The sequence below is a fragment of the Aythya ferina genome (assembly GCF_964211825.1).
Source record: "Aythya ferina genome assembly, chromosome: 17".
NCBI lineage: Eukaryota > Metazoa > Chordata > Aves > Anseriformes > Anatidae > Aythya > Aythya ferina.
In genome coordinates, this window is record NC_140316.1 from 5,264,050 (window position 1) to 5,291,395 (window position 27,346).

The window sequence follows — 27,346 nt, forward strand, 5'->3', positions numbered from 1 at the left end:
TCTGTTATTTTTCGGATTTTATTTATAAATGCAACCATTGCTTCATTATATAATCACAGTAAACATGGCAGAAAATACCAGTGGGTATTCCATAGTTATAAGTACAACAATCAGGTTAACCAGGACCCACCTGATAAAAACCCATTCTTTCTGGTTTTTATTTTTGTTTCTTAAACATACACAGCACTTTAGAGTAAGCAACTTGCCCTGCCTCTAAAAAGCATACACTATGTATACACTCTATAATAAGGGGATAAGTAAGCATAATAAAGGGACAAACAATATTTTCTCAAGATCTCAGTGACTGTTGTTGTGGTATTCTGTTAGAAAGAACCTGTTGCTTTTGTTATCTGTCACTGCATTTACTTTAATCTGTTTACTTCTTCAATTTTCTCTACCTCGGCACATGCAGATTAACAAATTTGTTTTCTTGTCCTGTGCAAAGTTCTGATACGTTTTCTTATCACTGCATGGGTCTTTCTTCTTTCAGTACATACCCTTTTCTCCAGCATAGAGATAATTAACTCGTGCAGTAACAATGAAAAAATGCATCTGACATCACTGTAGGAACTTTCAGTGCTTGAAGTGGCGTGCTAACAATTTAGCAGAATCAGTACTCCTGATGTGCTCTCCTTGCAATGTGCATGCTTTTTTCACTCTGGACAGTGATTAGTCAGTTTAGCTTTGGGACACAAGTTTTCAAAAATTGAGTGACCTTTTCCACCATGCCCTAACCCCAAACTGTGGTTGTTTGGGTTCGAGCTCTAAGTAACGGATTATGTTTTGACAATGTGTTGGTCAAGGCAAGGCAATTTGCGTTACCTTGAGTTTGCTGAGCAATGTGTAACAGCCTTGAAGCAGTTACCCTACTTACTTCAGATCTTGGTTTCCACCTGATCTAAAGTGATCTCCTCTAGAATTTGTTTTAATTACAGGCTCCAAAAGAAGAAAAGAAAAAGGCAAAATTTAAAGCATAGACAATTCACCTGTGCAGTCGCATTTATGTTATTTGAACCAAAGGTTGAGCATTAATGGCTCTCTATCCCAAAAACACAGCCTTTTCCATAGCATCCTGCACTTTCATATATTCCAGATGAGATGGGTAGTTAGTGCATTGGAAACGGGGGTTGTTGCGGATATAGTTAACAAATTCTGGAGCTCCTGGGACGATGATGTTGTCGGCCAGAAGAACTGAGCCCTTTCTCAGCAAGCTGCATTCCTAGAAAGAAGAAAAATTGCTTCATGGTGGCTGTTACGTGGACATTGGCCTGAATGTAACATGCTTTTGTCTTAATCATATCATATTCAAGTGCCTGCATCCCAAAACCCATTGTACTTTGAAATGGAAGAATAGACATGGGAAAAGCTGAAAAACTCTATCCAGTCTTTTGTTGCCATGTTTAACATGCTGACTTTCTCTGTTAACACAGTCGGTGGAACACAGAGATGCTGATAACGTATTAGGTCATTCAGGTTCTGAAATAACAAATCAAGTGCAGTGGAGGAGTGCAGTTTGCTCATATTGTTTCCAACCGTGCTGTTCATATTGTTTCCACTTTTATTTAATACATTAAAATGTTGTAGTAGCTCTTACAGTCACCCAAGAGATTGGCATGTACCAGTCTGCTTTGGCTTGTCTCAGAACCACTAACTGAATAAATGACTTTCTGAACTTGTTTTCCTTTTATCTTGTATAACTTTATGCTGCTTTGTTCAGGAGCTGGGCATGAAGCAGAGTTTGTGCACGAGAAGATCGCTGACAGATTTCCACAAGGCATAATTATCTTGCAATAGTCACTTCAAATTCAATGTTTATCCTCAGCAAACCTACAAACCTAATTTTTACTGGTAATTTTGTCCACTAGAAGTTGCTTATCTGAGCTAACCAGCTCTTTTAGAAAAGGAATTTTGAGTTTTATCAGGCCCGTTATTACCCTGTGGTAGCAGGCAGCAGTCATAGCTGGAACATGGTGGGTTTTGTCATTCCCAGCATTATTCCCACCAGATAAGTCCTGCTGATGAGTGTGCTGCTGAGGCTGTTCAGCTGTTCAGCTTACTGCTCACGCCTCTGGTGACTGAACATCAGTCAGCACACAGAAGTGATTTTTTTGCAAATATCCTGTGGTCTGTTTCTATTGTGCAACTTACAGAAGCTTGGAAGTGACAACATGCTGTGTTTCCCACTGGTCACAAGGATTTCAGACACTGTGTCAGGCTTTTCTAGACGTGCACGAAGAGGAATGCTGTCTGGACCATTCAAAATACATACCAAACTTGCAAGTTTTAACGTCTGAGAAAGCATGGGGACTCCTGTTATCTTTCTCCTCTGAATTTTGTAAGATTTTAAGCAAAGCAACTTTGTGTCACAGTTGCATCAGACTAACCACAAACTTGGAGCTAAGCTACATGTTTGTTTTGGTTGTGTTGTGAAGGTTAAGCTCTGATAAGGGTACAGATATCTCTTCCCATGGAAAGAGCTCAGTCATCCTTACACAGCCAGTATAAAAGAAAACATTCTCTGGATACACATAACGGGCAGGGAACATTTTCTTCAGCTACTTCTGTGTAAATTCAATACTGGAAATTTGAACCCCAAGTTTGAAACAGCTATCAGGACAGGGGTGAAGTTAAAAAACAGGAGAGCCTGGATGAGAAAATATTGTTATAGGCCTCAAGCTGGGGTCAGGAAGTAGATGGTGGGCTTTCAATGTAAGAGGCAGTCTCAAAAAAAGTGGATTTATTTGTGAAGAAAATAATTGCAAAATGGCACTTCCATGCAAATAAGCAGTTCTAAGAAGTTTTATCAGTCTGCAGTATCAAAGTGAGGAGAATATCTGTATGCTGTGTTGATAGATACAAATGCTGTGAATCTCAGTTAACACTGGAAATTTTCTTCCCTTCCTCTAGAATATAGTTAACTCACTTCCAGTGCTACCCCATCACTGCCTACTGCTGTTATGGACAACTTGTTTTGTAATGCTAGCAGTAACTGTTAAGGGGAGTTGGGAAGAAATTAACACAATTTTTTCCACATTTAGGGCTGGAGATAGTTTGACAGCACTTCTCCAGCAAGTGCTTGACTGGGGCAGCCTGCACTCTTCTAAAGGTTGCTTTACAGCCAGTTAATTATGTGGAGTAAAGGCTCCCAGAAAGATGATAACCAGCTGCGCTACCAAAATTTGATTTCATCAAAAGGCTTTGCTTGAATAGCAAACACGGGCAGAAAAAGGGATACTGAAAAGTAAAAGGAAATCAGAGAGGTATAGGTGGAGCTGAGATATGCAGGTCCTGAGTCTCACCTGCTCCCAGGACCAGGATGTTTTTGGGTCAAGTTTTCCAGTTCAGTGACCATGCAGATATTCCAGTGAGTATAACACCCAAACCCTGCTCTCCTGCAGCTGGGATTTCTACTGCAGACCTGTTTGTTCAGTAAACAAAATGGCTTAACGCTATTTGCCAAGTCCTGAGCTGTGTACTGTGGGTAGTTGTCCCAGATAAAAGTTTGGGATCCTGTCCCCAAATCCTCTTTTTTTTCGTAAGGTTGTTATTTTGGCTGCCATTCTTCATTTTACAGAGGATGAGGTTCTTCCGTTAGAATGTAGGCCTCACAGACATCTAGGTATTTACTATTTTACTTTTAAGACAAATTGTGCAAACTGACCTGAAGCAGGATGGTGTCTGGTGTGTATCTATCTTTCCAGTGGTCCACAAAGACAAAATCCAGAGTATCCACTTCATATTTTTTCTTCAGCTGAGGGATAATTTCCTCTGAAGGTCCTTCTATGAGTGTTACCTGAAAAGCAAATCTACCTGATGAATTGTGAGCCATAGAGAAAAGTCATATAGAATCATAGAATCATAGAATATCCTGAGTTGGAAGGGACCCTTAAGGATCATCAAGTCCAACTCTTGACATCGCACAGGTCTACCCAAAAGTTCAGACCGTGTGACTAAGAGCACAGTCCAATCTCTTCTTAAATTCAGACAGGCTCGGTGCAGTGACCACTTCCCTGGGGAGCCTGTTCCAGTGTGCAACCACCCTCTCTGTGAAGAACCCCCTCCTGATGTCAAGCCTAAATTTCCCCTGCCTCAGCTTAACCCCGTTCCCGCGGGTCCTGTCACTGGTGTTAATATGCCCCTATCTTATTTTAAATCATGGCAAGACATCAGTGATCCTTTTATAGTTCAGTATAGCCTTAGTTGATCTGATACATTTGGATCATGTGGGCTTTTCTTTTTTGAGGAATCAATCCACATGTGTTGCAAAATATTTTTCTTCTCTATTACTATTAAAAAAAAAAGTGGTCTGTTGCTTCTGTTGGATAATGATTTTTAGTGGAAACAAGGGAATCTTCTGTTGAAAACAGAACTTTTATTATTTTTGTTAGTTGTACCTCAGTTTAAATAAGTAGTCCAAAGGGAAGCAGAAAAAGCTACAGGTTACTTTAGAATACAGCTGGAAGCTGCTATATGTCAAATTGATATGGCCGGTAGACAAGGCAGGACAAAGTCTATTACATCTCACTTATAGGTTTAATGGCGTAAGTACTGTTAAACTGCAAAAAGCTGCTACACACTGACTTGTTAAGCAAGTGCCATATTCTGTAAGTACAGGAAGAAAGTAGAAAGGAAATCTGTCTGGTCTATGACTCACAGCTGATCAGAAGATTAAATCAGACGCGAGAAATGCAATTTTAGATGTCACTGTTACTTCAGGTTCTCATCAAAAAGTTAAGAAACACATTTGAAGACCTCGTGGTGGGATTTGGTTCTTCAAGTTTTATCTGTGTTGAAGTGAGTTGGCTAGTCAGTAGAGAAGCACTTCTCAGGCAAGAGACCTGACCTGCTGTAGATGTCTGCTCTGGGCTGAGACAGATTATAGACTGAAAATACCTGCAGCTCAGCCAACTGTCTGGGGAGCAGAGACACCTTGCACTGTACAAAATTTAGATATGTATATTGTGACTTACTAGATTTGAGCAAATACATCTTATCTGAAGTCTGTTGCACATAATGCAACTCTCCTCTGTGAGATTCTGTAACAAATTATACTTCAATTCTCTTTTGTATTCAGTAATCAGTATTCACAGATCTGAATGTTTTAGTTTACACACAAAAAAACAATACTCTAGCTTTTGGGAGGTAATGTTGTGAAGTCCTGCTTCTGTGAGAGGGACTAATTGGGCACAGAGCTAGTTTAATTAATAAGAGGTGTCGGTGCACAAGTAAAGGAAAACAAAATGTCTATGAATAAATGTGGGGTAGAAATCATAGAAAGGTTCCTGATTATCAGGAGGAGTTGCCTGTGAAGTTGTGTTGTCTAGTAGTTCAGTAATGGCAGTAAATTTTGCCAGTTTTGCAATGTGGTTGCTAATTTTATGGAAAGAACTGGGTGTGCTGATGTCCTGTGACTATAATAAATGAAATAACTGACTCAGGAGCCTCCTTTCAGGTCCATATTCTTAGAGTCACCATGAGCTTTGAAAATAGCTCTCAGCAAATAGTGTCTATTGTAATAACCAGTGAATAGTCTTGACAAGCCTTGACAAGCCCAAGACTCTACTAACCCTAACCCTGACCCCCAGCTGGGTCTGCATCATACCTGGGCCTTTGACTGGTGCTCACACATCTAGCTCAATTCCACCATGCAAAAGAGATGACAACTTTGGTCTTCCGTATGGACAATGATAGCTTTCCCTGTGATCTAGCCTGAAGGTTACTCTGCTTGTTCCCAGACACAGTGCTACACTTGCTTGACAAGTAGAATAACAAATTTCAACCTATTACTGTTGCTTCTGTGCATAAAGTCCCATTCTCCATGTATTGCTTTCTGAGAAAAATGGTATTTACCTTATCTTGTACTCCAGCAAACTCAATCATCTGTTTAGCTATAGCAGCAAATTCTGGGTTGAACTCCAAAGTGAGAAGACGAGCGCCTGCTTTCAGTAGCCGAGCAATCCTGACTGCTGAGTAGCCGCAGTATGTTCCCAGCTCCAGTGCAACTGATGGATTGATCTCTTCCACTGTCTTGTCTAGAATTAAACCTGAAAAAATGAAAACAGGTTAACTTAAAATCAAACTAGTTTGCATGCTGAGGGGTAAATTAGTGATGAGAAACTTGCAAAGTCTATGTGCTCAGGTGCTCGGGACATTCAAAATATAAGGGTTGATGTCAAATTACATACTGTTTCCTTTGCAAATTGGCTTGTCTGTGATTAAGTTGATCAGGGACATTCCAAGATTCAAAAGGCACACTTTCAACTAAAAAAAATCTTCCTTAGTTTCACAATTTAAATATTTATGAGCTAAGAAGTGCCTGAGTTAACTAAAATATTTATAGTGTTACAAGGGAAAAATGCAATGTGTTTTTCCAATAACTTATTGCAGAAACTGGAGATGTTTGCGAAATACATAAATCCTGACTTCTAAGTGCTGGTATTTTGTTGCAATGCTACATGCAGAAGTCTGATACAAAATGTCTCAGTCTAAATATTTGTCTAAAGGGAAAAAGACAAGTCTAATTATAGGTTGCAAAGAATTTGAATTCACCTGATGAACTGTTTTGTTAACAAAAAATACTCTCAAAAGTGAGTGACAGTGTACTATATCTATTCCTGAAAAAAAGGGAATTTAATTGTTACAAAGCTGTCTCCTTTTACTTATATGCTTAGAAACTAGATAGCTAATCTTAAAAAGTATCTGAAGGGATTTTACTCAGAGCCATGGACTTGCTCAGGACATGCACACATTTCGTTATGTGAATTTTCCTAGGTGTCGTTTGTTTATGCATTGTCTGAAGATAATGCTTGCATCTTGAGATCGTGTAGTTCTTCTAGAAATCTTCACAACTAAAGATGTATTAACTTTGATGGCTCTTCTGAGGAAAGTTCATTTGTTAGAGAAAAATTAGAGTGAAATTATTAAAAATGGTCAAAGGTTAGAGTTTTAGGATTTCCTACTCAACTGTTACCTACTGTTCTGTTGCCCTAACTACCCCCAACTGGTATGCAGAGAAGCTAGTTTCAAAAAATGTACCCATGACAGAGAAGCATTTTTATTACAGTGCTTGTAGTTGTACTTCATTAGGTGCATTAATCCCAGGCTAAGCTAAATTTCCCTGTAATTTCCCAGTAAGAGGTACTTCTGTGTCTAATTCATAAGGGAATGTGTTAACATTTTGCCATTACAGTTTTTTGAACAGACTCTCATTTCCCTGCAGTTTCCTTTAGTAGACAAGAATAAGATAATTTACTTGCCTAGTAGCAAAAAGACCTGATAGCTGCTTTTGTGTATTACATGGGTAGGATCTTTCCCTTCAACAGTAACTTGTAATTTATTCTTGTAGATACAAAGTTCATATAGTTTAAAATACTTCCCATGATTGCTTGTTTTTTTTTTTTTTTTTTTTTTCATATTCAGTATCTTTCCATTAAGGATCTAAAAGTCCTTGATGTAAGGAGTTATTCCTCAAGGCCACTCTGTATGGGAACTAAGACACAACATAACCATAGATTTCTTTCCCATAACTTGTCACCCTCTGCTTAGACACTTGCACACACCACACAAAACTAGATTTGATCCTGTGACTTCCTGGATTACTCACTAGATCCTCCCCCTCAAAGACATCTGCACAAGCGTTTATTACTGTTTACAGAACTACTCTGCTGACCACAAGGGTGTTATGGATGTGATTTTTTTTCCCTCCCAGCAGATGGGAGTGACCATGTGAATACAATAAAATGTCCGATAATCTACTAGTCTTGAAGGATCTTTCAAGTGCTGATCCCCGCTGCAATTACCTTTCTCATTGCCCACATTCATGGCCCACTCTTTCTGGGAGCAGTACGTATCTATAGCATCTATCACGCTACAGGGGTCTCCTCGGACTGCATTCTGTAGCACAAAATTTAAAATCCTCTGTTCTTTGCTCTGGTTCATGATGAAATTGGTTATTTTCTCCCGGATTATTTCATTCCAGATAAGGGCAGCAGTGCCGTTTCTCCTGATGATCACCACAGAGAGCAGCAAAATGAAAAGCAGGACGAAGACAATGAACAAAGGGACTGAAGAGCTCTCCAGCATCTGGAAGGAAAGAGAAAAAACAGCCCAGAGTTAAGGTGGCCCAGGAGAGAGCTATTGTTTTTTGTAAATATTAATCTGAATCACCCACAACCCACCATCCCGAACAGCAACACACACAGTTTAATTATGATATTGTACAGAGAAGCTGAACACGACTCTGTCACTCGATAATGGATGGTGCTCTGTGGCACTCCCTTTAGAAGCCAATTTTACAGGCAGTCAACAAGTAGCTTTATTTAATGCTCTGGTCCCTTCCCCCACACAGCTGCTCAGTCCTGGCTCCAAGCATGCCACTGCACAAGGAGCCTCTCAGCATCAAATCTGTTCTAACTGTCTTCAAAGGATTCAAAATCTTAATTAGACTCTGCATGCGATCTCACTCTACTCATTTTTGAACACTGGGAAACTTCTGAGCCTTGGTAAGAAAACATGGAACTTTTCACCCTTTAATTTTGAACAAAGCATCAGCAGAAGCTGGACAGTGTTAGGCACCATTCTGTTTGAAATCAGACTGCAGGTCAAGTTACTCCGTGGCATGCAGACCCCCTTTGCTGGTGCCTGCCCTTCTGGCATGCTCTGCAGAGAAGCTGAGCTGGACATTTCAGAAGGACTTGAGCTGCCTCCCTCCTCTGACAGCCTGCAACAGAGGTACCCAGGTGGAACGGTTCACAGAAGATGGTAGCCTCTTTCTTGCTCATAAACCTTTTGACACGAACCATCAATCTGACACTTTTGAGAACAAAAGATGTTTTTTTGTTTAAAAGCGGGGAAGTTTTCGCACTAGTTATAAAAAAATGTAAAGCTAAATCCCTGAACCAGAGAAGAGCCCAGGTTCATGCAATTTGAGAAATGTAACAGAAGGGAACATTGTATTACTCCAATGGGCCAGCTCAAATTATCTGATGGAGTTGTGCCTATTCTTCCCCTGAAATTTAGTGTCAGCTGCCAGTGCCTATGTTTGCACAGCATGGGTCATGTGTGCGAGTTTCTGTTCATCTCTGTGAGTTCAGGGCATCTGAATGTAAAGCTCAGCAGATGGGATGCATGTCACCCTGTACAGCTCAAGCAATAAATCCTGTCAAAGCCATTTACTCTGATGGATTTCAGACAAGCCAGTATAAAGAAAGGTGCATTTATTTCCATGCAGGAGTCACAGCACAAAAGATGTGGTAAGTAAGGGTTCTTAAAATTAAGGTATTGATTTAGCCTTTGAAAGAGTGCCAAACTAACGGTTGTGAGTCACCTGAGGCTTCTCTGCATGAGGAATTCCTCTCATCCATCCCAAAACACAGCTCGTCTCTGCTGATGTCCCTTAGAGCACCACGTTTCCACCACTGCTGCCCGCAAGCAGGGGCTGACAGTTTTTTACTGGGAGGGCAGCACAGGTTGGAATGCACTGCAGTTCGCATTAGGATGAATGAATGCCAAGTTCGTTTGTTCTTGAAGTCTGATTTGGCATGTGAGCACAGGTCTAAAGGACTCAGAAACTATTTCTTAACCGCAGCATGCTGGCTTGAGCCGCAGTGTTTTTTAAACTGTTATTTTTAAAGAATGTGACACTCAACACTTTGTAGTCTCTGCTTCTTTCTACTGACTCTTCCTCTTCCAGCTTGCCAAAGATGGTTAACAGCTTCCACTTGTAATTGTATTAATGTTGCACCTACCTGGTGGAACATACAGCAGAACCATTGCTGCAACTGGAGCTACAACATCCTCAAAATTTTTGCCTAAATTGCCAAGACCAGACGTAAAGGGGCTACACGACTAACCAAGTATTCCCCTAGATCTATTCCTACCTATTCTTGCTTCCTTTCTTTGTTTGTTTCCCCAAAAATTGTCCCAGGAAAGTCCTAAATTTTATGGGTGGTCATACCTCTGTTCTGCAGTGGGACCTGGCACACACATCACCCATGGGAAAAATCTGCAGCATCTCCCTGAATTTTGAATCACCATGCAGAACACATTTCGAGTTCAGAAGATGACTGAGTTGCCATGGAGACATGCTCAACCTACAGTGCAGCTGATGTTTGTTCACCCATCTACTTATCTTAGTGGCACAGCAAGTATAATTTCCTTGGAGCAGTTAAAAGTCTATTTCTTCCAAACAGTCACCAATGCCAATACTTTCCTTTGTAATGCTTTTTTTGCAGACTGACCTGACACTTCTTTTCAGGGCTCATCAGCATCATTACTGCATGAAAATCTTGTTTCTTTGGCATTCCAAATTTTGTTTCCTAGCTAATAAGCACCTGTTTCTTGACCTTAGCAGGATCACGAAGGCCTAGATGTTAGTTTTTCTTCTTCCCTTCTAGGCAGTAGTACTTCTGCTGACTTAGAAGTCCTAACTGTCCTGTGCCTTCCAGATAGGACTGCTCAGGAAGAACAGGGCTACAAAGATGGTGAGGGCTCTGGAGGACAAGACGTGTGAGGAGCAGCTGAGGTCCCTTGGTTTGCTCAGCCCACACAGAGCAGGCCGAGGGGAGGCCTCATGGCGGCCTGCAGCTCCCTCACAGGGAGCGGAGGGGCAGGCGCTGAGCTCTGCTCTCTGGGGACAGCGACAGGACCCGAGGGAATGGCATGGAACTGGGACAGGGGAGGGTCAGGCTGGGGGTTAGGGAAAGGTTCTACACCCAGAGGGTGGTCAGTCACTGGGACAGGCTCCTCAGGGACGTGGTCACGGCCCCAAGCCTGCTGGAGTTCAAAGAGCGTTTGGACAATGCTCTCTGACATGCGGTCTGATTTTTGGGTGGTCCTGAGTGGAGCCAGAAGTTGGATTCAATTATATTTCATCCCTTCCAACTCAGGCTATTCTGTGATACTACAGCCTTTCCAGTCCTACATGAAGATGTTCCTTCCATATGACCTGTCCTCTAGAGATTTGGGTTGGGTTATGAAAATATCACTGGTTTAATAGAAAAAATTCTCTCTCTAACTTCACTTAGCTTAGCTTTGTATGACTTTCGCGACTTGACTGTATGGCCATTGTTGGTGGATTGGGATTACTGACGGTTGAGAGAGAATTATTCAGAACCATACATGTGGAGTCCAGAAACCATTTACTGCTGCCATCGAACCTTCCTGACTCTGGACAAGGGAAGCCCTGATACCACCAGCCCACCTGGTGGCAGTCCAACTGTACTCAGGTCCCTCTAGAATTGAACTGGGTGTTTGCACCCATTTCAGCTTATTGCCAGACATAATTCCCTGGATACAATGGACATTCGGGCATCCTCTGAGTACAACCTGCCAAAGGCTGTTGCTTTGGCACTGGAGATTCTGCCAGTAGATTTGGGGCTGTCCTTCAAAGATGTCAGGCAGCAAAACTGGATAGGTATAGAATGAACTAGATGGTGTCTTGTGAGTAACTCCGTTACTGCCAAGTACAGATATAAAACCATTTGGTGAGGGAGAGAGCATGTCTGTAGGCTAACTTAGCCCTGTTCTCTGTCCTGCAGGAATGCTCAGGCTTTCTTTTCGTGGACAGAGAACAGAGCGTGAAGAGTTGGTTTTCTTTGTTGGATTTTTTTTTTTTTAGTTGTTGGTGGTGTTTGTTCCAGTTTGGTATTAAAACCTTAACAAAAAGGACCTGTTTGAAGGTAAAAATCTGTCCACTTTCATATTGCTTCCCAGGCATGCAACAGGGTAAGTCAGCAAACCAGATTTCCTTTGTCTTATTTTCCCACACTGATACAGGTTTTATACACCAGAATTACAGAACATCACATGCTCAAAACCCAATTTATTACTGAAGGGCAGCTTCTTCATCATCTGTAGCCTGTGAAATGCTATTTCATAACACATCTCTGTTACCCAGTACAGAGAAAACACTCGGCTTGGATTAGGCCTGCTGATTTTTAGTAACTTTATCTGATCTTGAACGCTTCACTTTCATGCTTACTTGGACAGCAGTATTTTCTTAAAGCTGTTGTTGTTTTAAGAGAGTGAACTTAGTGGTGTAGAGCAAGACAACTCATTTTACAGATATATGACATGTTTTCAAAGGCATAGGTTGTATTTAGGCTGCTGCCACCCTTAGCAGGTATTGTAATGTGACATCCTGATACCAAGAAGCAAGTAGCTTGACAAAAAGTGGTAATTCGGGATATACTTCTGAATCACACAGTGAGCCATTGCCTTCTGTCTCTTCTAGCCATTTCTCACTCAAAAATATGATTCGGTTAACAGTCTTTTCAGCTTGTCTCTAAGGGCAACAACTGCTGGTTCTGCTGGGCCACCCACAAAATATTTTTTTTTATCTTCAGCTATGAAATCTTATTGCTTCTAGTTCACCCAAGGATCCTCCTGGAAAGCAAAATACAGACCTGCATTTCTCTTCATGTCATAATGGATCTAGACTGGTGAGTGACTGTTAGCACAGAGTTGTGTGTAAACTTTGTCTGGTATTTGTCAAGTAGACAAAAAAAGCCAATAAATGGAAACCCAAATGTTTATAATTTAGGGATGATCTTAGATCTAAAACTAAAGTAAGGAGGAAATTCACCTTAGCCATTCCTATGATCAGGAACTATTCCTATGATCAGGAGGATCCATTTCTTACAGTGCATCAGTCAGATCTTTGGACTTCTGAATCCCTTAGTTGATGCTACTAGACATAACAGCAGAGCCCACCTACCTCCACAGATCCTTAAACACTCACTGGCAGCAACAACCTATTCAGTACATACTCTTTTTTTCTTCTGTTAGACCAGTTCACTTGTTTTGCTGTATCAAGGAGTATTTCTCAGTTATTATTTTGTTTTTCTTTGTTTGATTTTAATTACTATACAACATCCCAGCACCTTCTTAAATTGTCAATTTCAGTTGTTCTTAACAAAACCTCCTTTAGGAGGCAATTATACTGAAAAAAACTTTCCAGACTAATCTGTTTCCTGGTTCCTTTCTTTTTTTTTTTTTTCTTTTTTTTTTTGAACACTGCTTCTTTTTTCAAGGTGGTTCTTCCTTTAATTTCTGTCTTCTTGGATGTAAAAATAAATTTAGTGATGGCAGTAAACTGTACAAGTAGCCTGCCAAAGGCAAGATGCATCAGTGATGGTCATGCACCAGGAAGAGGGGGAAGAAATGTACCAAAATAGGTAATTGCTTTCATATGCCTAGCTGGAAAATATTTGATATGAAAATTAAGTGCATAATTCAACCAATTTCAAGCTACCACTACATAAGAGACAGTCTTATGACAGCTGTAGAAAATGCAACTGTAATTTTAACTTTAATGTGGATTCATGGGATTCATTAAATATGCAATAAAACTGAACTTGTGCACCGTCAAGCTTCCCATTACCACTTATTACAAGACAGTCGCTCTTATTAATCAGTGAGGTTCCAAATGCACAGGTTAGCACTGCAACCTCTTCTGTGCATTACAAATGTCCTGATAATATGACCCTTCCCTTTGAAAAATGTGAAAGTGAGGAAGGAAATAAACGGAAAAGTGAATGGATAACGTTACAGAAAGGGATGAGTAATACTTTTAACTAAATCTGTTTTTAGTAAGACAGAGTTTAAAAGAAAACATATAAAAAATTCATGCCTAAACCTGTCAAACTACTGGCAAGTCTTTCTAAGGCACTGGATTATTTTCTTCTGCAACTAATCTTACTCTTTCTGTTGGGCTTCATGAGGCCAAATTATAACTCAAAGTAGTTCAGTAGTTTTTCCCCAATGCAAACTGTAATCAAAGTATCAGCATTTAAATGGGAATTCCTCTGTTTCAGATTACAGGGATTTGGAAACAAAAAAAAAATAAATACAATAAAAATAAAAGAAAGAAGCAAACAAAAATTGTGGGAATCTGTTTCCCTGCCTTACCTGTCTTGACAATAGTATACTTAAGTCATTCCAAAGGGTATAAAAGAATTCTCAGGAGACTCGCTCAGACTTAAGGATCTATTATTGTGGCAATATTTAAGTTACAGGATTCCTACCCCCACCACTATTATAGGATCGCCAATTTTTCTAAAAATATAAAAATACCTGTGTGATGGAGCACAAAACAATACATCATATTCTACACATGTACATTTTTGCACAGGTGACTCCTGCCATTTCACCACAGATTACAAGGGCCTTTCAGTGATACTATTCATCAGTCCTTCTGGTAAGTTTTTCCAAGCACTGTTAAAAACTGTTTGGTCTTATTATTCCTTGAAGTGAAAAAAATAAGGGTTAGAACACTTGGTAACATCAATTTTTCAGGTAAGTCTAGGTAACATGGTGAATTCAAACTGAGGTTTTTTCTTAGTGTTCAATAAAAACTGCATTAAGTCTTCTTAAGAGTGCTAGAGCAAGGTGTATGGGGATTTGATCTAAATTACTGATTGCTGCTGTTTCTCTCTCACATTCTGAAACAACCTCCCTCTGCTAAATATATATATATATATTTACTGAGAAGAATAAACATATTGAAAATAAGCACATTTATATACTTGAGTTTTAATAAGGACATGTGCCTTAATGAGCATTACACTTAGTGGATTAAGAAAGTATCGAATTTGATTATTTAACTAGTCTGCAGCTCATTTCATTATATTATGAATAATTAACAAGAACTCATTTCCTACAGAGATGAGATGCAGAAATAAGAGCTGGCAGGTATTAAAAATACTTGGGAAGTTGAAAACTATTGGATAGAATATTTTTCTAATCAAGGTGAATGATATCCTACAAGCATATTTATAGGATAAACTGATACTACTTTGCTTTGTACTGAAAATGAAGTCCTGAACATAATCACAAAAGTCTCTTCTACAAAGAGCATGTCCAGCACGTACATTAGACTACCATTCTCCAGGACTGCCGTGAGAGTAAATGTTGTGATCCTGAGTCAGGGGTTTTAGCTTTGAATCTCATTTTGGCAATAGTTTCCTGATATGATCTTGTGTGAATTGTCTTACCTACACCTTTGCTGCCATGAGTAAGTTAACGTTACTACGACTTCTGTAACTTTCAAGGTGCTGTGAAGCCGAATTCATCTTTGTCAGAAAAGTCTGTGCTATGGATATATGGATAACACCCAAGGAAGAACAAAGTGATTTTATCTCTGTTAAGTAGACAGATTCATTCTGGGATACCAAAGTAGCAAACACCTACGTGACATTGCTGTTCTTGAGTTTATGAAAAACAGGGGAAATGTAGAAACAAAGAGGGCTTCAAACACCTTGCTTAAGTGATTTCAGCCCACTGACAAATCAGGCGTCTGCGGAAAGATGATGTTACATCCAACATTGCTATAATTTTGCATACATTTGATCTAACTGCCAAGTACGAGTTGGTTGTTCAAGAGTTTATTACCAGTCTCCAAGCATCTAGACAGTACTTTTGCATTCTCATACCAAAGGGTTCAGACTCTAATTTAGGTTTTATTAGCTCACGTAACATGGTGAATGGGGAGTGCTTGATAAAGTTATACCCTTCAACCTCTTTTCACAGACGAATCTCTCCATCAGTCCAGTGATGTTGATGGTAATAGAAATGGACGACAGTAGTAGAGTGCCTGGGGGCACTGGGGCCCGAACTTGCTGAGACACTGCTGCTAAGTCTGCAGAGAAAATGTAATAACAGTTTCCCAGAGCTTTTCTACTAAGGCCATACAAATTAACAGATTAACCCCTCCACACACACCTTTGTCAAAGAGGTAGAAGTACTCCCTATTTTTAGAAAAGGGTTGAAAACATTTTTCAGGAGGTTTGAATTCAAATCTTTTAAACACTTTTGCTGAAATTATGCCTTTAAATAGCTAATGCACTAAAGTACACGGAGGATTTGCATATTAGTGAAGATATATTAGCTGTTTAAGAAGCATTGAAAAAACAGTGCAGAAGAGTTGGCACATTTCAAGAAAATCTGTTTAAGAAAAAATCTGATACCCCACGGTAGGTCAGAGAGATCTGTGCTGGGCCACGACAGGGACAGGAATTTCTGACTCTGTCCTGTGCTCTCTTGACTGAAGCAATTTATGTTTTGTGACATTTTGCTTTTCTTGATCTTTTCCCAGAGCACGAAGGCAAAGTATTTTCATCAGAAAGCCTAAACTAACTTCTGCCAAACATGTTGTACCCTGTTGCTGTAGGCAACGCAATTCAACAGCTTCATATTTTAGGACTTTTAAAGGTCAAAAAAAATATTCTTTTTACCTCTTATTCTTTCAGTGTTATGTATTTTCAATTGAGTGCAACACTGTGAAGAATAATCAGCATATTGCCAAATGTGAATAGCTTGTATTTCAATGGAAACTTAGTCTGGGCATTCAACATTCAGATTTTCCACTGACATCATGAAAACAAGCTGAACAGACTTTATATAATATTTCACTAAGTATTTCTTGCATGAAATCTAAATTTCTCTCTCCCTAGGCTTTTTCAAGCTACTCCAATTTAGCTTCACTACTGTGACTACAAAAATTCAGACTTCTATAAATGCAAAGTTCTGATTATTTTTTTTCCCTGGTCCTCTGGTGTTCTGTGGTTTTTTTTGTTTGTTTCTTTGTTTTTTGGTTGTTGTTGTTTTTTCCTTTCAATCTCAGGAGAGATTGAAAGGAAACAAATAGAAGTTTCTTGTTACTGAATGAAAGGAAAAGAACAGAAAAGTGTCTATTGCCTACCAGAGACCCCATCAGCTAAGCTTCATGAGAGTGTTTAACTCCATTCTCCCTGGAAAGATTTCAATTAGGATAATTAGTATGCACTTAAAACTTCCTTTACAGTAGCTATTGTCTGAATGGTAGTCAGTACTATCACCCAAAGGACAAGGTTTATGTAATGGTTATTGGCCCCATAAAACAGAGTGGGGTTCAGAACAAACTGGCCTCACTCATCTCCACCCAGCAGGAGCCCCACAAGGAGCTGTAGAATTCTGATTCAGACTGGCCTAATGAACACAGTGCGCAATTAATGCCAAAGTCTGGGGCGAGGGAATTCTTCTAGGCTAAGAAAAGCACTTTACTTTTCAGGAATGAGCTCCATTCAAGTACCCCTAGGAAGCGTTTGTTTCTGACAGTCCCTATTCCCGCTCCCGAGCGCTAGCTGTGTTTGTACTATTTCTCCCCGCGTTTGAAGCTGGTTGGGTTGTACAAATCCCACCTGGGAGGCAGTGGACTCCTGAAAGAACAAAGTGCTCTGCTCTGTCAGCACAGTGTGAGCTGGCCTGGAGAAAGTTTTTCAAGCTGAGGTTTTCACATTGCCCAGGGGGTGAAATGAGCTCCTTTTGAATGATTCTGACCCCCCACCCTCAAATGGAGAAAGGGCTGAAAGAGGAAAGACCAAAATGGCTAGTTGACTTCAGCATAACCACCTGTGACAGCCCTATTTTGTGTTCTCTCCTTGAATCACACGGACCAAGGGCTGAATCCTCAGTGTCCCAAATCCCTACTGCACGGTCCTGTCCTGCTTCCAAGGCTACCAGCTAATCCAGTGTAAATCTGTCTCTCTACTAGCACAGCTTTCTGCTCTGCACAAGCTGCTCTTCGGGCCAGGGAGAAAGAATGACGGAAACCTGGTACCGAGGACACCCACTGAGGGATCTGAGAGAATAGGAAGGAAATCGCTGCTGAAATGAAGGTTTATATCCATCAAAGTGAACAACTCTAACAGGCCAGGCATGATGGGATCCACCACAGCACAGCAGGTAACCAAAGCACTGCGTTCCCATGGCAGCCTCACAGAGGAGGACATGGGACCTTGGTCTCCAATCCTGAGTAAATAGCCCCAGAAAAAAAAGTAGCTGGAATGAGCACAGAGTTTCTCATACTTCAGCTAGAAATTGCCTTCTGAGAAATCCCTCCTGAGAGAGTTTTAGTGAAACTGGTATGGATGGCCTCACACAATAAGATTTGGTTTCAATGACCACTGCCAGAATCATGTTTTTTCAGAAAATTCCTTGTCAGTTCCAATTCCAGTGATCCTGAAGGAATGCTGAAAGTGTGGGACTGGCAGATAAACATGATACCAGCTCCAGGCTGCTAAGAAGTACTGTTAAACTTGAATGACAAGTAAATTGTTTGCTGTGTTAATGTGGTTAAGCTCTTTTTCCACTTATGCAAACTAAAGCTGTAAATCAGGTAATTTTTCTTTCTCATTTAAATACTGCAGTGCTGTGCAAATACATGAGGTTTGGAATCCGAGGGCTTTGTTAGGGGAGTCCATGCCTCCAAGCAGAAAAAAGTAAGCTTAAGTGCAGAGATGAAGCACAGGTTGTTTATAAAGATCACCAATCTGACCTGCTGTTGACAATACAAGTAAATATGAGTTTGTTTTTTTAAAGAACAGAAGATAAGGGATGTCCATAAAGGACATCAGAAAGATACTCTATAAGCAGCAACAGGGCTAGCATACTAGCTTTTGTCATTATACTTCTTCACAGACATTTTGCTGTTGCAGAACTCCCTATTGAAAATTTAAATCCCCATAAAATACAGCTGCAGCAACACATTTATAAAAGCAGCTATTCATAGTCAAATATGAATAAACTGAAGCTTGACTTGCATTCAGCTTTTTCTTGAGTACAAATGAGTACCAAATTCTAGCATACTTATAGCCATAAATTACTTTTCTAATTTAGTTGGGGTTATCTCATCTCACTTCTTTCAGCTGTCAAGGTTTACAATGCAGTAGAAATGCCTTCCACACAAATATGTCCTATTCTTTCTCTGTGAAAGCTGTAACTGCCCACAGACTGGCTTCCTGACAATGAGTACCAGTCAAAATGTGGAAAACATTGCTTCTTTCGTATTCGGCATGGTTTAAAATTGCGGCATTATCTAACACAGCAAATCATGTCAAGTCTGAGAAACAGAAAAATATAAATATGTACCTTTCTCGGTACAGCAGAAGCTGTTCCCTCCAATCTTTTCCTGTGCTGCTGTGATGTGGGCTTTGTAGAATAAGAGTCCAAGAGCCTGCAGTATTCAGTCACATTCAATCACATCAGAGGAATAGCTTATCGGTTCTGTTACACGGACTCTAAAAGGAGCGGTGTCCTTTTCCCCAACTCCTCCTTTCACAGATTTCTGCCCTCCTTAAAGGTGCTCAGTGCTCTAATAACCTTAAAGAAAGCTATTTGTCTGTCCCCTAATGACAGTGTTCTTGTTACTTAGTTACAGCACAGTGAATGCTGACAAAGTCAGGTATGAGCCAAATCTGTGCTCAGTGTAAATGCACTGTGTTCAATCAAGCAACTCCAGGAATGAATTTGGCCCAAGGGATTTAGTTTTTTTTTCAGCTCAGACGTGGCACGTACGGCCAGGGCAGAAGTTGTAGAAACAAGACCTAAGCATGTGGGTTAAATTTAGAGTGCTGCTGGAGGGAGGTGAGTGGAGATATGTATAGCAAATTGCTTAACAACAGCTACATTATAAATAGCATATTTGAATTTCTATAGCTTCTTCTTGAAAAAAAAAAATCCAACTAACAGCTGTATGATAAAAGAAGAGGCATATTCCAATAAATTTTGGTTTTGGCTTTACTGTCTATCTTGTCACCTTCAAGGTGGAAACAACGTAATCAAGCTGCAAATAGATTACACCATAAAAGAGAAAAAAAGAAAAAAAAAAGAAAAAAGAAACCAAACACAACATTATAATAGTTCTCTGCTGTATTTGCACTAAGCTCAGACCTAGTCGGTGAGTTTTTGAAGCTCTAGCCTAGAAAATATTTAAAGGATTCAAAGAAAGGATTTCTATAAAACACAGCAGCAACTGGAAATGAAGAACTAAGACCAGGTTTTGTCATATGAGGGAGGAGGTCCTTGAAAGTATTAGGGGGGCTGCCTCAGAGCATGACAAGAAAAGAATAAAAATATGAAGTGGATGAAGTGAACAAAGAATTGTATGAAAAGGAGGTAAGTGAGGATGAAAGTGTTTCTAGTAACTCTAAACAAAACACGATTAGGACCCTGCAATATAGCACAGTGCCCAATGTCAATACAGAATAACTTTGAAGTATCCTTCCCACATATAACAGAGCTTTAGCTCAACAAATATTTTCTTATAATCTAAACATCAAGCAGAACAAAGAATGAAGAAAGCAATAGCATTCTCTAGCTCCACCAACAGTAATTTCCTGCCTGGCCAAAAGCTAGTTCAAAAAACATGACAGGTTGCCCCTGCACAATCCCTGATGCCACCCATAGTTAATCTTAACTGAGAATTTCTTTAACTGTGGGGCTGTGGTGACAAGAACTTAAAACAGTAAAACTTACTCTATGCACTGACCTAGTCCAGTAATCAGGAAGTTATTATTTGGAGATGTCCTTGCAGTTAAACAGCGATGGTTGGGAACTGGTGGGTGGTATCAGCCCATGCTCTGCTTAGCAGAATAAACCAGTGCCAAGACTTACCAGACCGAGCAGCGTCCCATGACAACACTTTAAAAGTTCTAGTTTTGAGCTGAATCATATTCTTCAGGCTAGGAGCATGGGAGGAGCAAACTTGCTTCTGCCTGCCCACAACTGTTTACTTGCATGATAAACGCTACGCCTGCAAAAGTAACCCTTTATCTTGTCTAGATACTCCATTACGTAAGAAAAAATTGTGAATGGCAATAACTGCAAAACCAGGTAAAGCTATAGGTTCAGTTAAACCACCCAAACCGTGTGATAATGTCAGTTAAGTTGCTTCCAAGTAGCAGCAAATTGGAAGTAGAAATCTTGTAATAGGTTATTACAGGATAATTTTTTATGTAAGAGAAATTTCTTTGAAAGGCTGATTAAACATTGGTTTATGCCTTTCTGTAATTTACCTTTTTGCCACAGACAACTGTAGGGACAAGATCTTAAAAGGTGGATTTGGTATTGTAGAGCAGTAGGATATTTCATTCAAAGGGCATCTCTATGCAAAAATGTAGACCCAGATGTCTGAGCTTTTTGTCTGAGCTGCATTAATGGCAGCAGGTAGGAATAACTGGCTGGTTCAGACTGACTTGCTCAGACAGTGACAGCACTGAGCTCGGAGCTGTCTGCACAAACTTGACCGGACTTGCTCCAGAACACTGCTCCCAGTCTCAAACGGAGGCTACACAGCTGCGATCACAAGATGCGGTGTGGCAGCATTATCCCCACTCTGCACAGCACAGAGCTAAAGCTTTCCCAGTAAATCCATGCCTGGCATAACAACAAATGGCATTCCCTGCTTCTAACAACCCTGGCCAAAGACTTTTTAAAAGCCTAAACAAAAGAAGACAGGGGAGCTAGCACATCATAAACCCCACAGATCATGTGAAACACTGAGCGGAAGAAAATTCTTTTGAGCTTGCATTTTCAGAATAGCAGGAGGGATTTGCTTTTATGTGCATTTGCTGTTTTCCACAGTCAAATTAGTTTCTCTTGCTGAGAAACATGCAAAAGAGGAATTTTGAGAAAGGAAGCACTACTCGTATGAATCAGGAAACTGCCTGGAGATATCTAAAATAAGAAACAGATAATAGAGAAGAACAAGGGCCAGCAAAGTTACAGTCTAGAATTTAACAGAAACTACACGCAGTTAGGCTACTTTGCGTTTACTGTGTATCTTAAAGGGTTACCACGTGGACTGGAAACACTTCGTGCTCTCAATGACTTTGAAACTCCTCATGAAAACTTTGGAGTTCTGTTAAGTCTATCATATATCTGTATTTTCTCCACACATTTCTTAATATACCTTAAAGCATTTGAATGAAATCAAGAATTTGTGTTACTTAAAGCTTTATTTCTTCTTGCTGTTTTTTGTCACTCGTAATCAGTTGTTTAGGACAAACTATGAGCATAAGATTCTGTAGGGTTAGAGAAGGAACGAAAAAAAATGGCAGAGATGAATTTCTGAAAAACGAGTCTTACTCTCAGACAAATTTCTGAAAATAATAATAATAAAAAAGAAAACAAAGGGGTAAAAGAGCAACAAAGCTGAAATGTTTAACTATTTTTCTGGTTTATATATCTATGCACAAATATTTCCAGCAGAGGTAATACTGTTAGCTGAAGGATAGATTCTTTGTGACAAGATGTCTTTTTGGGGTGCTTAGCATACATGTATATTAAAACAGCTATTTTACTTTTAGAATAGCATTTTAAGATGTAATTTAAATTACGACCTTATTTAGAGTAATTCTGTGATGTGGATGCTTTTCTTAGCTTTCTTCTTAATGTAGTTGTAATGTAGACATATTTTCAGGCCTTACATTGAAAAAAAAATATTAACTAATGGACGTGATATTAGTCCCATGTTAACACAATTTTGTAACCTTTGTAGACTTCACATGGAAATCTGATCTCCACTTTGATATCTCATAAACCAAAATTAGTCATTTTCTTCCTTTACAAATTTAACTTGTAACTATTTAAAGACTGATTTGTCAAAACTCTTAGAAGCAGAATCTCAGTGAAAGATATCTAAAATACAGAAGGCTTTTCTATTTTCAGGTACACCAGAGTTTGGTTGTAAGCAAACAGTCACAGACTCATTCATGCCAGTGTAAAGCAACATCCAACTAAAAGTAATATTGGAAAACACTTGCTACAGAAGCCAGGTAAGAAGCCTTGTAACAGAGGTAAAAATACATCTATTGTTTACCCAGGATCTGTCTTCAAGCAAGTGTCCTCACTTGTCAGCATAAACCCCCATGCAAGAATACTATCCATGATTTGTGAAAAGGTTCTAACTTGCTTTGGAAAAAGTCTAGGAACAGTTAACCACCCCTCCTCTCCTCTGCTACCATAGATTATGCCTTTTTTGTAGCTCTGGCAGGCAATTCTCTCAATTGCCAGGGCCTATGTCATGATATTGATTTCTGTCTTAACCACGTGCCATGCCTTTCTTCCATGGTGCTTTTCTTTCCCTCCCCTTTCTTCATTAATGATAGGGACACCATGTCACACACTAGCAGAGGAACAACTAGAAAAAAAAATAGGGTAAAAGTAATCACAAGAGAGATGGAATGAAACGAGAAATTCCTACCTCACTGTAGAGACCTCTTAGTTCAGTGATCCAGTATAGTTCATTGACACTACCATAAATGATTAATTAGGTCACACCACAAAATGCAGCCTCTGATTTAACTCATTTCTCACCCCACCCACTAAGAAAGAAACAATGTGATGACTTTCAAAGATGGTATCTTCCTGACACCTCTCACTTTTCCCCACCCTGCCAGGTCCCTAATCCAGGAACATTAAACATAAAGCAATCCATGCCAAGAAAAACAGAACAGACAAAAAGCGCTTGAAAAGTCAGAATTTCTAAAGTATTAAACAGAAAGGTGTTTTATTCTGGTTGTTTTCACTTACTCTTCATGAGGAAGAACTTAAATAAACCATTGATGAATGTAACAAAAGTTACTTCTAATGAAGAAAAATTAAGAAGAAAATTTCAGGTTTTCCTTACAATAAATTCAAAAGCAGAAAGTCTGCCTGTTAACAGAACCAATTAATGGCCTCCAAAACTCATATTATTGTTGGCTGGATTTATAGACATTTATGAAACATATCACTTTGGCATTTCCTTTGCCCTCTTAATACTGCACTGTTTACAGAACACCAAATAAATATCCCCCAGGAAATAAACAAAACCACATCCAGCTCAGGATAGTCTATGATTCTAATGTATGAAATTAATTTATGACTTTAAATATTGCTAGCTACAACTGATACAAATCCACAGAACTAAGATGTTCAGTCTGACAGCTATCTTCTAAGAGGTTTTTTTAAAACCCAAGTATCTAAAAAATAGTGTTTCATTGCAGAAACACAATACTTTGTGTAAATGTTTCCTTATACAAAAATGTATTTGTCACTAAAGGACTTCATGCTTGCTTTCTTTATACATATATTAATACACATAAAATATGTATAACACTAGTTATTCTGATCAGCTTAATGATAACAACAAAATAATGGATAGGATAGGACAGGATAGGATAGAACACTAAGAGATGAGCCAAATATACATTTGAAACCATACCCGAGGACCAGAACCTGTTTCTGGTCCCTGAGACAGGCTTTTGAAGTGTAGTGCAGACACACTGACTGCACAGACACAGTGCTGACTGCAGCAGGTATCTGTGGCTGCTCTACTACCTGATACTGTGATCATGGGCAAAACCTACTCACCGCTGCTGATATTTGCCCTTTTTGATCTCAGTGATCATACTTGTGAGAATGTTCAAGAACAAGCAGAGTGGCATTACACAAACTTTGTTCTTTCTTTTGAAGACAGCAGTGCTGATGAGTAAACCTTTGCCTGTGGAACTCCACGGTGCTTTATCATGGGCTGTGAGATCCAGCCGGAGGGCTTCACCCCAGCTTCGCGCAGCCTGCCAGCAGCAGCTATGGATAGCTTCCTAGATGGCTTAAGGTGCCAAGTGGCAGCAACTGACTCACATTCAAAATAGAAAAGAGCGGGTGTGCTTGGGAAAAGATAAACATCTAAAAAAGCTAAAAACTCACCACCGCTGTGTAGGCTGCAGTTCATACAGATTCTGAGCTTTAAAATAATAAAAAGCAGCCAGGAATGAAAGGAATGCTAGTATATGATGTGGCTGTTACACAGGGCATTTGGCCAAGTCCTCTCCTTAAACAGTTTAGAAGCACTACTCTGAATTTATTGGCAATTCTTTCCTAAATTGCCACTGATATTGCTGTTTAAGGTAGTGTTTTATATCAACAGCTTTGCCACATCTAAGGCCTTTTCTTAATAACAAGATAACATAATGCTGCTGGAACATTTCTTCACATAAATTTGCTGTGTCTTTGAGATTATTTAATTCTACCCTTGATTCTACTACCGCTGAACTAAATGCTCTGTGAAGAGCATATGCCCAACACTGCCTGATTCAATTCAGCATAGTGGCTAAACTGAACAGCTAAAACAACTTTGCATGCACATACCTGAAGAGCATAAGTGATTAGCATCTGAATATGCTCGAGGTTTTTTTTCATGTATAGGTCTCAGTGTGTTCTACTCATGTCTTTCTACTGCTGTTGCAGTGGGTAAGGAGTATCTTTAGTGATTTATTGATTGTACTGCTGTAGAATACAAGGTTTTCAGCCTTTTATTTCCAGCAGTGATACTGGACAACTCATCGACTGTTAGTAACTCCTGTTTCATGTATTTGCAAACATTAACTGAGAGGAAAAAAATATAATTATCTGACCTATACTAGGAGGTGATACTAGTTATGCAAAAAGTTTCTTTTGAGCATTTACTGCCACTTCCCCTGGACTACTGATCAGATGGATGTTTCTGGTACAAAATGGTTAGATGCTGCCCCCTTGTGAGACAAGCCCTTACTCCAAAACCAGCTGAACAGGACTGCCTAGAACTGTTTTGTCACCAGCTCCTCCCTAAGAAGAAGGAGCTGATTCTTTGTCCTAAATTGATTTGACCGTGGTGATATTTATTATATGCGATTCACTTTGTACAGCAGCAGGTAGGGTTACTACTATGCTGCAGTAAAGACCAACAGCCAACACTTCTGACAGAGAACAACGTTGTTCCCTGTGGTATGGTTTTGCTCAACACCTACTATGAAAGCTTTTACCTTGGGCTGTCAAAATACATTACAAGCATTAATAACTCCAATCTGAAGCAGGTCAGCAGTTTCACCCCTGTTTAACCAACAGAAGATGTGGGGCACCAAAAGGGTCATCCAAAGCCTGCGAAGTCTTGGTGGTGCTCCGACAGGCTGTGCTGTGTGGACATTTGCCCTGTCACTGTTAAACCTTGCACTAAAGCTGTTGGTGCTGGTCTCCCTCACTGACGCGTGGCGTGGGCCCAGCCCCACCATTTTGGCTGAGGTCAGCCAGGAGTCCCTTGCTGCTGCTCACAATGCTGGAAGCACTTCAGTCACAGGAACCTGAGCCAACACGACAACTTGACTGTAATGCCTCGTGGGAAGGAAGGACTTCATTCACACTGCTTTCTCAGGGGGTTTTGTCTGTGTACAGCACCTGAGGCACCTGTGGAAGGGGTTCTGACATCACACACCCCTCATGTCTGCTACAAAGGGATGTGCAGATTCAGAGGAGAAAACAGGACTTTGGGTATCAGTAACGATTCTGGGCAGCTGTGTTCCTCTTCCTTCCTTAAAAACCTTCCCTGACCCCCCTCTGCAGCGTTATGTTAACGGCAAGCCAGGCAAGAAAAGCACTGTGTGTTTTTTTCCCCCCCTTTCCAAAAAAGTTCGATTTTAACTCTAACTGGAGCCGGTGACCACCTGCTAAAAAAAAAAAAAAAAAAAAAAAAAAAAAAAAAAAAAAAAACCTGCAGCTCTCGCAGCGGCTGAAGAAGCCGGAGCTCGGGGGCGAACAGAGCGGGCGCCCCACGGGTAGGGGAGCAGCGGGCTCCCCTCAGTGCTGCTCGCCAGGGCACCGCCATCAGCGCACTCCGCTCAGGCGCTGCTCGGCCGCCTCCGCGGGGTCCTGGCGCGGTGCGGCGGGGCGGCCCGTTGCCGCCTAGCGTTGCCGTACAGCATGGCGGCGCTGTGGTGGAGGCGGCGGCGTCTCCCGGGAGCGGCGGGGCTGTGCCGTACGGCGCGAGCCCTCTCAGGTACGGGGCGGCCGCGCCTCTGCCTCGGTTCTCGCGGCGGGCAGCGGGCGGCCGCTCCGCTCCGTTTCCCCCGCCGCCCGGTGTGAGGCACGAGAGGCCCGCGAGCGCCTTACCTGAGGGGCTGCTGCCGACAGCCGGGGCCGCCGCCGCTCTCCTGAGGCGCCGCTCTGCGCCCTCAGCGGCCCGGCCGGGGCGGCTGGCGGGCTGCTGCCATCCTCAGGGGCTGCCGGAGCCGCCCCCCGGTGCTCCCGGCTGCTGTCCTGCTGAGGGAGGTCCTTCTGGGAGCCCTGCGGGCGCAGGTGGCTGTGAAGCAGGCGAGGCCGCCTGCCCCCTGCGCTGCGGTTTGTTGGGGAGGTCCCGAGGCGGCACAAGAGAGCGCCAGGGCTTCGCTTTAGGCTGACCCCGCCGTGACGGGGGGCTGCCAGCCGTCCCCGGGGGGCTGCACCGCCGAGAGCGGTCCCCACCCTGCGCTCAGCACACAGCGGCTTAGGGGCTTCGAGGCTGCTGTGGGCTTGGCTGCCCTCCCCGAGCCGCTGGCAGCTCTTTGGAAGCCCTCCTGCCCTCGCCCAGAAAGTTCTCTCTCACCTTGGCATTTCTTCCACCGCCTCCAAGCCGCTCCGTTAGAATGGGCTGAGCTGTGGGGAGCCCGAGGTGGCAGAAGGGGCCAGCTGCCCTCAGCCTCACCACGCCTCTGCAAGTCCTGAGTTGCAGCTGAAGCTTTCGAGAGCGATAAGGTGA

General features: G+C 41.1%; 2 protein-coding genes and 1 long non-coding RNA gene across 8 annotated transcripts in view; 2 read left to right on the plus strand and 1 right to left on the minus strand.

Annotated features, from left to right (window-relative positions):
• COMT (catechol-O-methyltransferase) lies at positions 1–27,342 on the minus strand. Of its 6 annotated transcripts, none has more exons than XM_084539019.1 (5): positions 27,194–27,342; positions 7,800–8,082; positions 5,851–6,044; positions 3,662–3,793; positions 1–1,219 (listed from the first exon to the last, which is right to left on the minus strand). In XM_084539019.1, the coding sequence occupies exons 2-5, from the start codon at positions 8,080–8,082 to the stop codon at positions 1,040–1,042; spliced, it is 789 nt and encodes a 262-aa protein (XP_084395145.1). In that variant the 5' UTR covers positions 27,194–27,342; the 3' UTR covers positions 1–1,039. The 6 variants fall into 6 exon arrangements, with proteins under 6 accessions (XP_084395145.1, XP_084395147.1, XP_084395142.1 ...); XM_084539021.1 differs by lacking the exon at positions 27,194–27,342 and adding an exon at positions 26,722–27,030; XM_084539016.1 differs by lacking the exon at positions 27,194–27,342 and adding an exon at positions 20,431–20,554.
• Positions 7,984–25,511, plus strand: LOC311446142. Its single transcript, XR_014698764.1, has 5 exons — positions 7,984–12,440; positions 14,132–14,197; positions 17,531–17,721; positions 22,486–22,592; positions 24,274–25,511. It is a non-coding gene; the product is annotated as an uncharacterized lncRNA (long non-coding RNA).
• Positions 26,498–27,346, plus strand: part of TXNRD2 (thioredoxin reductase 2) — a 33,700-nt gene continuing 32,851 nt past the window's right edge. Inside the window, exon 1 of the mRNA XM_084538993.1 lies at positions 26,498–26,608. Coding sequence (XP_084395119.1) covers positions 26,533–26,608 — 76 coding nt within the window. The 5' untranslated portion in view covers positions 26,498–26,532. The remainder of the gene's footprint in view (positions 26,609–27,346) is intronic.

Excerpts from the sequence above, each read along its gene's own strand:
- COMT (XM_084539019.1), bottom strand. The coding sequence starts at position 8,082 with ATGCTGGAGAGCTCTTCAGTCCCTTTGTTCATTGTCTTCGTCCTGCTT. Across the intron at positions 6,045-7,799 it reads GAATGTGGGCAATGAGAAAG|GTTTAATTCTAGACAAGACA; the intron begins GTAATTGCAGCG and ends TCATTTTTTCAG. Across the intron at positions 3,794-5,850 it reads TTGCTGGAGTACAAGATAAG|GTAACACTCATAGAAGGACC; the intron begins GTAAATACCATT and ends TTTGCTTTTCAG.